General features: G+C 36.1%; 1 protein-coding gene across 3 annotated transcripts in view; it reads right to left on the minus strand.

The window, feature by feature from the left end:
- Window positions 1-14,666, minus strand: part of LNPK (lunapark, ER junction formation factor) — a 42,373-nt gene that overhangs the window by 5,555 nt on the left and 22,152 nt on the right. For 2 of the 3 annotated variants that reach the window (XM_068195938.1, XM_068195937.1), the window contains exons 9-12: window positions 10,270-10,488; window positions 4,660-4,765; window positions 3,892-3,962; window positions 2,425-2,595 (exon numbers count right to left, since the gene is read on the minus strand). In XM_068195938.1, the coding sequence (XP_068052039.1) occupies window positions 2,425-2,595; window positions 3,892-3,962; window positions 4,660-4,765; window positions 10,270-10,488 (567 nt within the window). The remainder of the gene's footprint in view (window positions 1-2,424; window positions 2,596-3,891; window positions 3,963-4,659; window positions 4,766-10,269; window positions 10,489-14,666) is intronic. The other variant, XM_068195939.1, reaches the window with a different exon arrangement.

The raw sequence follows: 14,666 nt of genomic DNA on the forward strand, positions 1-14,666 counted from the left end.
AATTCTGAAGTTCAGTCCCAATGGCACTCCCCATAAGCATTCTTCAAATCTCTTATCCGCAGGAGTTGCACGTAACATGCTTGTTACTACATGAGCACACAACTGAAAAAAATATTCAGCTTCATGCTCCACCCATTAGCTAAAGCAGCTGACTGGTAAAAAATATTTATAGCATTTCTTTATCACATTATTTTGCCGTTTCCTTGAGCTATACAGCTATGGTATAAATGAATTACAGATAAGAGTTGTACTCCCCTGTGTTGCCAGCATTGTGGTGAAGTTGGTTTCCTGATGTTAATGTTTGTCTACATCTGTAAGTGAAGATATATTCTGTATTCTTGCTATGACAGCAGCTATTTTACTGTGGTGAACAAAAGCCTTCCCCAGAGTTCTACCTTAATGACAGCTTCATACCTTAAAACTTACAATCAAGGAATGTGTTCATTTATTAATAAAACCCAACTGCACGTTAGCTGTAATGTTTCATATTACAGTTCCAGTGGAAGAAGTGATTTAGTGAAAATATTTTCTCATTCAGAAGAGATTCCTTTGTGGCAAATCACAGGCAGGCACTGGCCTCCTCTAAATCAACAAGACACTTCTCACAGCTATGTAAAATACTAAGATATTCTTTATTTCTGGCTGCTTAGTAATTATCAAAACAGAATGGTTTGTATCATCTTTGAGAATATATATTCAGAAAAGATCTGCTATTTAACATTAAAAACCAAAAGTCTGTACAGAACTTACTTATTTCTTATGCTTCTTGTGCAAAATCTTACCATATACTTCCTATCAGGAAAAGACAACTGGACAATGAAGCCCACAGTTGTTTCTTTTCCTGATGTTTTTAAGTAAAGCAGCACGTTAATACAAGACCACATAAGAAAAAAACAAGTAATATTTGTTCTTAAAGGTAAATTGATAAAATCATATTTTCTGCAATAAATCCATCCTATTTTTCTGCTGAAATGTTTGATAAAATTCCACTTCCACAAAAAGCAACTTATCTCACAGTTTTCATTCCTACATCTGAAATGCTTAATGGCAATCCCACAATAATTCTTCAGATTTTACATTTTTTACAACATCTGTAGACTGACTCAGCAGCTCAGACCCATTATAGGCATAGTTTCATAATAATTTCTTTCAATGATAATACCAGATTAATTAGCAAGCACATCTCCTTACTTCTCTCTAAAATAACAACACTGTGATTTGAGGGCAAATGAGATATTTTCATTCTCTCCATTTGATTTCAGTCTTACTTTCATGCCAATAACAGCACTGTTACTAAGGTACGAGTGCACTATGGTACAGGAAAAAAACCAAGTTTTCACTACAATGCACTCTCATGAGACCATGTCCAGAGACTGCCACCATTAATTATGACTTCCTGACTGGTTTTGTGCAGCTTTCTCATGCCAGAAAGTAACACCCAATGTTATTTTGTATTCTCTGTTAAAAAATAACCAAGCAGAAGCACTCTATTACACTCTGACAGCTTCCCACAGTTGGTGTGTTTCTAGACTGAACCTCAGGGTTGCACACTATCTGATAGTTTTCTTCCCGGATCCCTACTTAAACCAACATAAAGTCCCATCAAGCACTTAACAGCACATCTAACTGGAGATCCTCTGGTCTGAAATTATGATTTCTGGAGTATTTTAAAACACTGCATCTTCCTGTTGGCTGTATACCACATGCCTACTGTATCTGTAGACTATAAAATGTCTCAAAAGGAACTATGTTAAATTAAAATTGACAATTTGTCTTTGAACTACCTGAAATTAAACAAGGCAGTTTTACTAGATTTTCCTGCCCTGAGGAAAAGAGCAAAAGGAACAAAGGCAGAAATTCCAACACACCTCAGTCAAATGACCTACCAAACACAGTGAAAGTTAACTGCTTTGGGACATACTCCCTTCTTAACTATTTCTGTAATCTACAGTGCTTTTTTCTATCCCTTTCTCAGTAACATCACAGTGAAAAAAATTGTTATGCCATCATTTGCACAAGATAATGACAAATATGAAGAAATATTAGGGTACAGGTACACTACTACCAATAACCCAAGTTAGAAGCAGAGACAAGAACTGGAAAAAAATATATAAACTGCACTTCCTATGAAGTCAGAATAAACTGTACTATTTCAATTGGAATGGACCAACAACAATCATCTAGATCAACTGCCTACCCAACTGAGGGTTGATCAAAAGCTAAAGCATGTTAAGGGCATTGAACAAATGTAACACTGACAGACTTTGGTCATTGATCACCTCACCAGGAACCCTGTTGGAGCAGTGTTTAAGTACTTCAGCTGTCGTCATTCTTACGAGAAAACTTAGCTCAACAGAGAGCTAGATGACAGTGGATTGCATTAGACATTTGAAAAAGAGCAGACTTCATGAGATTAGTACTTACCTTTTGTCTGTTGAGTCTCCTGGGGCTTTCTCTCTCTAGGTTCTAGAGGCTCGGTTTCAGATCGCAATTCTGTAGTTTGCTTTTTTTCAAAACTGAAGTCTGGAAGTCGTGGAGCTTGAGGTCTAGTTTTTCTTGCAGGATTCAGGAAGAAGCAGTAGGCACATCTAAATGCTACACCACAAAGCACACCCAGTAAGCAGCCTCACTAATTAACTTCACATTTCACCTTTACTCCTACACTATATTCTGATGGTTCAAAATACTAAAACCAGAGTTAACTAAGTGACTATCAGTACCAGCCAGCACCTCCACCAAATTTACATAAGTTGTTCTATAGAAGTCCTTTTTTAAATTCAGCAGACATTTGCTGAAACAATTGTTTACAAACCTCCTTGCTTTCAGCTCTGCTGAACTGAGTACTGCACAACAGTGTGAAGGATTTGACCACAATGAACAAAACAATGCAATTCAGTAGCACCAGGTGTTGCCACATGGTGTTGTTCTATTCTTTCCTATAAAAGAATTAAGTTGGCAGATTATTTTTCTCCCCTACCCTTAAGACACCACTTTCCTCACACTCTGATGTTAGGAAGTGTTAGGAGATGTTGGGAATTCCACAAGGTGTGTCTCACTCTGCTTTCTGAGAAGCATTCTGCTCTAGTAGTGCTTAATTAAGAAAAAGTTTTGTTTTGCAGAAGTACTGGATATCATTTAATACTTCAAATAACTCTTTTTGTCCTCCCCACTCTCACCAAGACAAGGGGGGGAGTGGCAGTTTCTGGTACAGTTGAGTTGTGAACTCATAAGAACTAAGATAACATATAGACTACTTATGTTTGGTTTCATAGGAAACATTTCACTTATTCTTACAAAGCAGTATATTTACTCATAAAAATAAACAAAACAAAATGAAATAGAAGATTTATCTAGGAATCCCTAGTTTCTCAAGCATCAGGCTTACACTTGTGGTAGAAAGCAGGCAATATACAACATCTGTTTTCAATAAAGAGCTGTGTCTGTCTTAAGTTATTGTCAGCCATAAATTGACATATAGCCCCCTAGGGCTTGTTCCCACTCTTTTTTCAATACGTCCCCAAGATCTTCTTGCCAATGGAAAATTTAGTTGAAGTTCTGGTAAAAGAGGCACACTTTAATGTCAGATAGTTTCTCAACATAAAATCCTTCTGAGAACCACTCATAGCCAGTAGCAATGTTCAGGGATGTATTGGAGGAAGCTTATTTCTACTGAATAGTTTTCTACACATAAAATCCATGACCTGAAGGTTGTAATAAAGTACTTATCTAAGTCTTGAAGTAAATCTTAAAAAACAGAGTAATAAGTTACCAAAAAATGTTCCCACATGAAGTGGTACTTCACAATGTCAGCGGCAACCAAAATGAAGTATGCTGCATGTTTATTATGAAACATAAGCCAAGTAATAGAGTTTAAAAAAGATTAGCTCTTACCTATGTATTCAAACTCCTCCTTCAAAGCCATACCATTGTGAGAAAAACATTGCTGACATATAAGGGCATACCTAGAAAACATGAATAATATATGGTAACATACCCTTAAGTAATAACACACTGAAGGGAGATGTATTTTACCTTACATATTGATTAATACCTTAAACTTTTCTTCCAAAAGGTGATTTCTACAATTAAATTGTTAACCTTGAAAGCAAACTAAATCTGTAGATAAAATAATACTTTTTGAAGTTGGTTTAACCACAGTGAAATAGTCTCAGCTACACTTTAAACTACAGTTCAATATATTTTTAATATCATCAGTGTCAGAAAATAACATTCAAATTAAGCCTTTATTTCATCAGAATACAGTTAATACGAAAAGTAACCACAGTAAACGTGTTCAGTTCTGACATGTTTGGACAGTTCTGAAGGCAATCTGAAAGACATTTATAACAGATATAAAGCTAAAGTGCTGAGGCAAATGTTTTCTTTTTTTTCAGTTCAAAATATAAGTCATTCAGCCACTTGAGCACAGATCTTTCTTTGTATCACACAGCTAATATTACTCAGAACAGAGGTTAGGTTTGCCCAAATATTTCCCTGCAAAGATATTTCAAGTGAAGCACTGAGAAAGAGCCATTTCTCAATCATGAAAATTTTGGGACAAGTTCATTTATAATTCTTTTAACCTTGACATGGCTTAAACAAAAAGGTGAAGAAGCTTCCTTTCCCCTAAGTTTAGGTATTTCTTAAAGAACATTTTACCTGTTCTGAGGACCATCACCAACCAAATATTCAATAACTCTATCCACAACACCTCTTTCTCGAGGAAGAACAGGTCTTGCCAAAGGAGGGCCTGGAGGATGAAGACCTAGAACACGAATTATATCAAAATTATTTTCCATTGTATAAATATGTATTCTATTTTATTGCATGTGCTAGTATAACAAAATTATTGCATCTACTTAATATACATGGGCATATTTCTTAGTCCACTAGGAAAGCTGCAAGATTCTTCAATCCACAATAGTTCAAAATTCTTCTTCTGCTCTTTTAGCCTATAAGTTTATTAAACCGCTCATTTTTTACACTTTGGACACGTAATTAAATACATAATTTCTAAAGAACTTAACATACCAATAGTATTTGATTGTTAACAAATAGAGGCTTTTTAAGAAAGAGCAACTTAACTAAGTTCTCTTCATATACACTCAGCTCTGCAAATTTACACTTGTAGTGTACACCAATAAATCTGCCAAAATCAATGGCAACAGTAGAAGAACTAGCAATCAGGGCAACCTGGTCTGCTGGAAGGTGTCCTGTCCATGACATGGAGGTTTCAAAGAAATTATCTTTAAGATCCCTTAAAATCCAAACTATTTTATGAAGATGTCACCACAGAATACCCCTGATTTCTGTGTAATTACTGTACCACATGAGCATACCCTCAGTGTACATTGAGTCTACACATTAAACCTGTACAGCTGTTTGTCATTTTGGTAATCCCACATTTAATGACAAGCTGGATGCTTTCAGATTCATGCTTAATCAAAGAAGCCAGAATGCCACTATAAATATACTATTTCACTCGTGTATTTAACAAACTATTATCAAAATGAAACTCTTTAAGAGCAATGGTTGGGGTTTTTTTGCCTGTACAGTTAAACCAGAACACCGGCACAAGTTTCTCTTTCCATAAAGTTTTTAAATGTCTAGTCCATTGTACAAGACCACTGCAAACTGCCAGTTTCCACTTATATTGCTTTGAGTTCTTATGTCTACTTTCTCTTGCAGCCTTAAAACAGAATAAACTAGGCCTAACATAAGAAACTCCAGTCCAAGTCATTTCAATGAGACCATTCAAGTAGCTAAGTATGGAGAGGAAACATTTTCCATTTAAGCACCGGAAGTATTATGTTACAGTGCTTTCAACAAACAGTCCTGAGTGCAAGATAATGCAGCACTCTGGGAAGAGAGAGGAACACTTAAAACCTATTCCCATAAGACCTTTATGAATTACATTCAAAGTCCACAAAACTAACTAGACAATGCTTGAGCAGGAAAATGAACCAGTCGTTCAGAACTCTCCAACTGGGACAAAATGGTTCAGTTTCAAGTCACTCCAAGAAAAAATTGTGATACCTTACAAATAAGACTTTGTTTAAACCATTTGACAAAATTACTTTTAAAAATGCAAAAGTCCTATGCAAGCTCAAGATAGCTAAGAAGGTTAGATTAAAAAAAAATCTGTGAGTGTTAGCAGGTTTCATACTGAGATGAGTATATGGCAACCTGAAATCCTGTATGAACTAAGTATATGCAATTCATGGAAATGAAATACTGAAAGTGCAAAGAGACTAGTGTTTTCTCTAAGAGTTCTGGCTTGTAACTATTCTCACTCCATCCAGTAAAAACAAATATAGAAACAGAATGGCTTAAAAGAAAGCCTTTAGTGACTACAGAAGTCAGCCAACAATTCTCTTTTCAAATTGCTGTATGTTTCCAGCATTATTCTTGATGTATGTTTCACAGAATCCCCCATGATGACCAATAAACAAAGAGGAAGTTAAAGGGTAACACAAACTAAAATCACTGCCTCAATATACAAAAGTAAAACACACTGTCTAAAAATGCAAAATAGGATTTTTTTAAAACCCAAACAAAGGACAACTAAGAGAGTATAGTTTGTTAGTATGTTGAATTAATTCAGAAGGACATTTAATTGAAAAAGATTGTGTTTAAAAGAGCAGTCTTCAAGCTTTTTGGGATTGTTTAGATTTAGTTTTCTTATAGCAGCTTAACCAGGGACAGCATCAGGACATGCACAGTCATAGTTTCTAGCACCTAGATAAACATACACGTTTTACATGTAACATGTACCTCCTACGCAGAGTATTCACAGAATATGCTGAGTTGGAAGGGACCCATCTCAGTCAGTGAGTCCAACTCCTGGCCCAAAAATCACACCATGTACCTGAGAGCACAGTCCAAATGCTTCTTGAACTCTGTCAGGCTTGGTGCTGTGACCACTTCCACAGGGAGCCCAGGCCAGTGCTCTGGGTGAAAAATCTTGCCCTGATACCCAGCCTAAACCTCCCTGACTCAGCTTTGTGCCATTTCTTTGGGCCCTGTCACTGGCCACCAGAGTGAAGAGATCAGTGCCTGCCCCCTTGCTTCCCTTCATGAGGATGTAGAAGACCACAGTGAAGTCTCCCCTCTGCTCTTTTTCAGGTTGAATGAATCAAGTATCTCAGCCACTCCTCGTAAATCTTCAGCTCCAGACCAGGAGGCAAAGACAACACAGCAAGTCTTACTATTCAATAACCTGATCCAAGATGGGCTTCGTGTTTAAGTACAGCACTAAAAGTAACTGCCAGCAAATTATCATTTCAAGCTTCCTGCCTTTAAATCTTCACAGATATAAGCAAAAAAGGAAAAGGTAACTAAGGGCAAAATGTAATACTTGGAGGTAAACCTCATGCTCAGTGCTACATACAGCTAACTTCCATCCTCTGTGGCAAATGTTAAATATTGTAGGAATCAAATATTTTCAGCAATGCCCTCTTGTAGCACTACACATAGAACAAGACTAATCTTGACATTAAGGCTGTACTATTTCTAACACACATCTTGTCAATATTGGATATTTGACCTAAATGGACTGTCCTAATGTTTATGAGCACATGAAAACTCGTTCAGAAATACTGCAATTTGCAACCTATCAATTAAGTACAAAATAATTGCATACTCAACACAAATGTTTTTAAAATAGAGCTAATTTTCCCAAACAACACAAATTCATTCCGGAGATAAGAATGAGTGAATGCATTTCCAAGTTATCCCTGTATTCTGTCCACAAGTAGGAACCTAGACCAAGAAAACCATCCCAGCAGCAAAACAGAACAAATTCAGTGCAATATAAACTGCATCCTGCTATAGCTGTCCAAAGTAGAGGTCAGACAAAATTAATTTCCTAGAGTTTTACAAAATCCTGGAAGATCCAATACTTCCATCAAAAAAAGGCACTGATACAATCCGCAATAAAATCAAAGTCCTAGAGTAATTTTGTGAATACCTGGTTTACACTCAAATGTTTACTTGGGCTTTTATTCAGAAGACCAAGTTTTCATATGACTTGTAAATAACCAATATATGAAGTTTCTAAAAGTCAATAAACAAAGTAAAAATCTAATAAAGTTACCTAGAATGAAACATCACAATACATTCCAACAACAACTTCAATTACCTGCCTACTAATAACTCAAACCAACCATCTTGGTTCTCATGCTGTTATGGACACCAGTAATTAATATAAACATCAAAAGCAATCATTGTAGAAAGACCGGTCATTTTTGCAAAGCTTGGCAAACTCTCAACTACCTGCTGGTTATTAATTTTCAAGCATATGGGAGCTCTGTGGTAATACATGTTAAATTGATTCTCCCCTACAAAATATAGTATCATGAAAATGTATTATTAATCTTCTGTAAAATAGAGATAATTAAGGCTATTCATATTTGTTGCAGGCCATACATAAACTTAGATGCCATATTATTCTTATAGATACTGAATTTCTGAACTTTTCACTACAGCTACATGACTGAGATTTTACATGCCTGGAAGGTTAGGGGAAATCCAAGAAAAAAGAGGGTTTCCATATTAACTGACAATTGCAGTGGCTCCCATTGTTATCTATGGCAAAGTAACTTGTTAGGTCAAAATTCCAGTTATTTAGTGAAGGGAAAAGTGCCTGTAAGGCATTATCACAAAAACTACATTAAAAATTTTATATCACAAGCTTGGCAACTGTCCTTTCAAACAAGTCAGTTACTTTATTTTCCTTCCTCTAAAACATTTATGCAGTAAAGGCTGAATTTCATCCAGCTTATTCAATGTGCCTGAATCTTCCCCTAAAAATAAAGCTATTATACAGCTAATATTTTATTCTACAGTCAGCTTCCATAAAAAAAAGCATGCAATTTTGAACTCATTATGGAGTTTTTGGTAATCAGTTATCAATAAAGGTGGTTTGCAACCAAATGACCAATTTCCTGGTACAAGGAGCTAATTTCTGGTACTTGAATATAATCAAGACTTACTAATAACTTGTCTTCACAGTTCACTTCAGGGATAAAAACAAATTTAGCAGTTTCATAACACAAGTAAAGAACTACTAACATCAAATAAGGCTTAATGGAATCTACAGAGAAGGGAGATCACAATTTTCCATGACAAGTCAATTCCACTACACTAAACAACAGGAAAAGGCATTTTAACATTCAGCTTCCCAAGAGCTTAGAGAGCAGGTATCAATATATTATCTACAGCTCTACTTTTTGATTGTATCATGGAAGTTAGTAAGGAAGGACATACAGTTGGTAAGACTTAAGTAGCTTCAAGTAAAAATCAGGAACACGGGGCAGATAAAAATATTCTTGATCCCTGTACACAAAGCAAAGAACTACTCCACATTAAACTGGTGCTCATGAGATTCTTGGCAAGTTGTGCCCCTTCTATTTTCAAGACAGCATTTCATCTCCTTTCTTTCCTTGTGATCCAACTTGTCAAACATCCCACAAAGAATGAAAGGCCTGGCACAAACCCACATACAGCTTTACCACCCACAAGGAGCATGAGAATGGTGCTGCCCACCCAAAACTCTCAAATTTTGCAATCTTTCCAATGCAATTTAGTTCATATTCTACTTATTAAAAGCCCATCCCATCTGAACACCAAATAAGAAATCAAGGGAAAAACACTTTCAGGATATGAAACCAAATTTTAAGGACTACTCCTTCCTACCAGATTTCAACCTGTTGCTAAAATCTGGATTCTTGTACCAAAACAACAATGCCATTTTAGTATTCAGCTACAACAGACAACTTCTCTGTTGTATTTAGTACTCCACACTTTAATCTGTGAGCATAGGCTGCATGACTACACCTTCTAGAGTAAAAATTTAAATAAATGTCAAGATCTATGTTAAAAAAAATATGTGCAGGGTTTAGTGAGAAGCATGAATGTATTCTGAAAGTGTTCTCCTCTGCACCTGATTTATACAAGCATAGAGCTCTTCTAAACTAAGAACATAAAAAGGTATGCTACATTGTTGACTACAGAATACTGCAAAGTTTTATTGCCATTTAAACAAAGAAGCCATAACAGTTAAATGAGCTCAGGCAATAGGTTTCAGCATCAAAAGGTGCCAGCTGTAAAGAGTTATGGCTAATTGAATATGGAACTCCTGCTTAATCAGATAACTGCTCTGCTATTTCCAAATGAAATGCCATTTCCATACTGTCTGAAAATGGCCTCTTTTATTGGTAACCAGAGAAAACAATATAAACTGTAAATAACATTAAGTGCTGTGTTTACCCATTCCAGGCACTGAAGTAGCAGGGGATCCAGGGCGCCTTGGTAAAACATTGGATTGCAAGGATGGCACAGCAGTTCTTTCCGGGAGCCCGCTCGGAGCTGGGCTGTCTCTCTGCAGATTAGGAGCTGCTGGAAGAGGGGACTTTGGAGAGCCTTGTTTAAGAGTTGCAGGTGGGGGTGTAGAAGCATTTCTTTGAGCTGCAGTCCTCTGACGAATTTCTGACAAGAACATGTACATACTGAATTTAATATCTAGCATAAGCAAGATATTACTAAAAGTGCATTAATATTGTTACACCAATTAGCAATATACAGAATCAAACAAAACCAGGAAAGTCTAAAACTAAACATCATCATCTGAACATGTCACAGAAAGTAAATACCAGATAGAATACTATATTTCAATTATGATAACTGTTAAATACTTTGGGCAAAATTCTTCTATGAGGAAATTAGAGAACAGAATCACAGTATCTTCTAAGGCAGAACACTGGACATACAAACAGCCAGACTCAAACAACAATGTATAGAATTGACCACTTTTTACTCCATGGCTTAAAAATGCTTCCAAGTATTTAGCTTTCCATGGGATCAAAACTATTCATTCAGTATCTAGTATGTCCAGGTTAGGTTCCCAGAGTTATGAAAAAAAAAAAAAAATCAGACTGGATAAATGAAACAATTCTAAAACCAGAAGAAAAGGAAATGCTTCATTCAGGTGATATAGTTTCACCTACTTGTTTCAGTAACCCCATCATCAAAAGACCTGCATGGATTCTCTCCAAGCAAGAACAGGCTCTGCCAGAACACATGCCTACTTTTACCTCTTCTCACACCACTATCAGTAACTATTAAATCACAAGTATGAAAAACTTCATATATTTCCTCAGTTATTTTTACACGAAGCCAAATATCACCAGAGTAATCTACCACAGTTTGAATGTTGTAAGAGTCATGCAATCCTGACATTCGTACACTATTGCAACAAATCAAACAGAAATGTAACCATTGCTTTAGGTCTGCAGATATTTACATGGTTAACAAGTAGCAGGTTAGTCTCTACAGGGACACCCCAATAACACCCACACCAAAGGCTGTAATACCCTACAGAGTTATAGTACCATGTCACTTTGAACCACCTTGCATGTCTTCCTTCACAACAAATGGAATTTAACACTACATTTGGACTTTAAAATCACTTCCACGAGTCTCAAGATTAGAGATATTTTATGTGCTGACCTTGTGTCAAGCTGGAAGAGTTTAACTGCTTAGCAGGCAGTTTACAGGTCCACTGGCAGCCAGCCACTGGCAAATGGGTATGCTGAGTCTGAAGGAACAATCCCTGTCCCCAAAAGTACAACCCTACCATGCTAAGCTCCTGCTGTGGGTGGAGGAGGTGAGCATGCTATGTCAGCTGGCACCAGCTAAGAAAGAGCTGCTATCACTGAAGCACTAGGTCAAATGTAACAGTTCTGTGGGAATACAGCCAATCTAGTGACATGAAAATTGCTACATACATAGGTTATGGTCTTGCCTACTTATCTGTACATATAAATAGGATTAATACACTACAGAAGAAAGAATTTAAAATTCTTTGGTATCACCACTTTAAAAACTACAAGTTTAAAAACTACAGTCTTACTAAAAATCCATCTAGTTAAGTTTCCTACAAAGCAGAACAAATCACTAGTTTTCCCCTGCCACATCATGTGCATGGCTGCATTACTTCACACAACTTCATCGTCCAAATTACATCAGTCAATGAGTCTGAAAGTTCTGTATTTTAACTTGATTTTAACAAGTATGTTTGCCCCCTCACTATTTCAGCTGTTCAGAATCTAGAAACCAGGATTAATTGGTGAGGTATTTGCAGAAATTGCATCAGCATTTCCTTGGTGACTTGCTTCTGGTTTGAAAACTGCTCTTGTGTTGAGAGTTTTATCTGAAGTAAGAATTCATTTATGATGAACCCCCCCCATTCACATGTCTTCAAGATCTTTATGTGAGAGACATAAGCAGTAACCTTTCAAGTTTTACTGCACTAGGATAACTGCATTCTCTCTATGCCATCTGACCAATAGGCATGGCCCATCTCCAAATACAAAATACTGATTAAAACCCATGATTTATAGTTAAGTTTGTGTTATAGTTTCCAGTCATGTGTTAGTTTCAAAAATTAAGCTAAAAGGTATGCGATTTCTCAAGTCTTCTCAGGTCCACATATGTACAAAAAATGAGTGATAAATATAAAGCCTAATTCCACTTGGTCCAAGATAATTTTAAACATATGTAAAAGCTATCTTAATCCATTATTTTTTCATTACAAAACCCTCTTTATTATTGTTTTACATAGAAAAATGTCCAAGACCATTAGTGTACTACATATGGATATTACTTTTAGATTTTGAAGGCTGTCTTTCCAGATCATGTGGTTTAAGCATGTTAATTTTAATTGTTTAAGAGTGCTGAGTCTGTTTCAATAGGTCACGGCTACATTCACATTTATTCTGAGCCCATAATACACTATTTCTAAGCAATTTCCAAGCCACCTGCAAGAGTGCCCCTCTTGCCTGCTCCTTCTGAAGAGTCATTTTTGGCAAGTCTTCTTTAAATGACTTTCAATTACAAGGATACTGCTACTTTAATGACTCTTTCCACATATTTCTGTTCCTATAAAGATGCTGAACCAGTACTTTACAGTAAGTATTAGATAGGTATGCTTCAGTAATTTTAGTTTCATTACAGAGTTAAGAATGCAAGACTCATTGCTAGTTTCCACAAAATAGTGGGTTATTTACAATGCCTTTTTTCCCCCCTCACTTAGAAGTTCACTTGGCTTTCACTCTATTCTGTGATTCATACTTAAGAGAACTTGCCAACACGCTGCTGCTTCCCAAGTAAGAGAAGTCACCAGAATCTGCACTATGAGAAAGTGAGAAATGCTCTCCTTAGCACAACCAACAGCCCATCCATTCCAGTACTTCCTTTCATAGAGAGGCTGTAGATGTTTTTCAGTGACAACACGCAAATGTGAATTTCTGATGCTTTCATTCCTGATACTATTCCCAGGATCCATAAATGCAATGTCATGGACATCGAGAGTACAGCCCTGTCTCATCATTTTAGTATCACATACAGACCCTTTACCCATGAACTCCCCTAATTCCTGCTCTGCACTTCCACAATAACAGCCCTAATATTCTTCTGAAGTAACTGAGTATGATCTCTATACTTCTCAAATTGCTTTAAGATGCAATGTGTTAAAATGAACTTTTTGCAAAGTTCCCAATTTCCATAATTCCAAGTTGCACAACTTAGCTAAGAAACAAGTCCATTGACCTCAACACTAACACAATTTACAGCTACTGCTGATGTAGTTTTAATGAAGTTTTGACATTTTCCAAGGATTTTCCTCAGTAACGATATTTGTGTATCCAAAAGTCAACGGCATGAAAACAGATAAATAGCTTAAAAATCGAACTTTTATTCTCCAAATGCAATGCAGTTCAAATTCTGCAGTTACCATCATTGGACACTTCAGACATAAGCAGACACAATACTTAAGAAGTATCTACTCAACTGATGATTCAGTATGAGCTCTAAAGACTATTACACTACTGCAGTGGTAAAGCATTGACATGTTCCATGTGTACATGCATAACTATTTTATTATTTTCTCACTTCAAAACACCTTGATTTTTGCAGAGAATAATACATTATTTTCATAAAGCTACACTACTGGTCAATATATAGTTTACATAACTTGTTGGCTTTAGTATCCAAACAAACCAAGCATTTTCTTCCTTCCCCTTCATGCTTATATCCATCCCACAGCCTGCAATCATCTTTTATTGCTTTATTTTTCCTTCAGGTCACAGAGTGATCTCATTTACAATACACCCTTGCTAACAGTCATAATTGCAAAATTAAAAGAGGACAGGACAACAGGATATTGCTGATAAATATTTCACTGCAAATATATTCTTACACTATTTTTCTCCATGGCCAAAGTACTAAAGTATATATTCATTAACTGTACCCCTTCAAAAAGCATTTCTGAACAGATAAAATTGCAGTTAAATTTTCAAATTCCTTTCCTTCTGGATTTTGTCATGTTTTTTATGCCAAACACAAGATCAACCTAAATGATCTGTTAAAACTACCATTACTTATTTCAGCAGTAGGTATCAAAATCACAAAACTGCAAGAAGAGCTAAAGACACAGGAAAATTGGGCTGCTACCAGTTGTTTTTCTAAGAACCAACTAATATGCAATACTGATTAAACCTTTGTACCAATTAGTATGATGTGCAAGCTTTCATTTCAACCAGAAAGGAAAAAACCTTTCATCAGCTGCTTCATATACAACATTGTCCAACTTGATTATATATTGGTTA

This window comes from Anomalospiza imberbis, chromosome 7 (assembly GCF_031753505.1).
Source record: "Anomalospiza imberbis isolate Cuckoo-Finch-1a 21T00152 chromosome 7, ASM3175350v1, whole genome shotgun sequence".
In the NCBI taxonomy this organism is placed as follows: Eukaryota; Metazoa; Chordata; class Aves; order Passeriformes; family Viduidae; genus Anomalospiza; species Anomalospiza imberbis.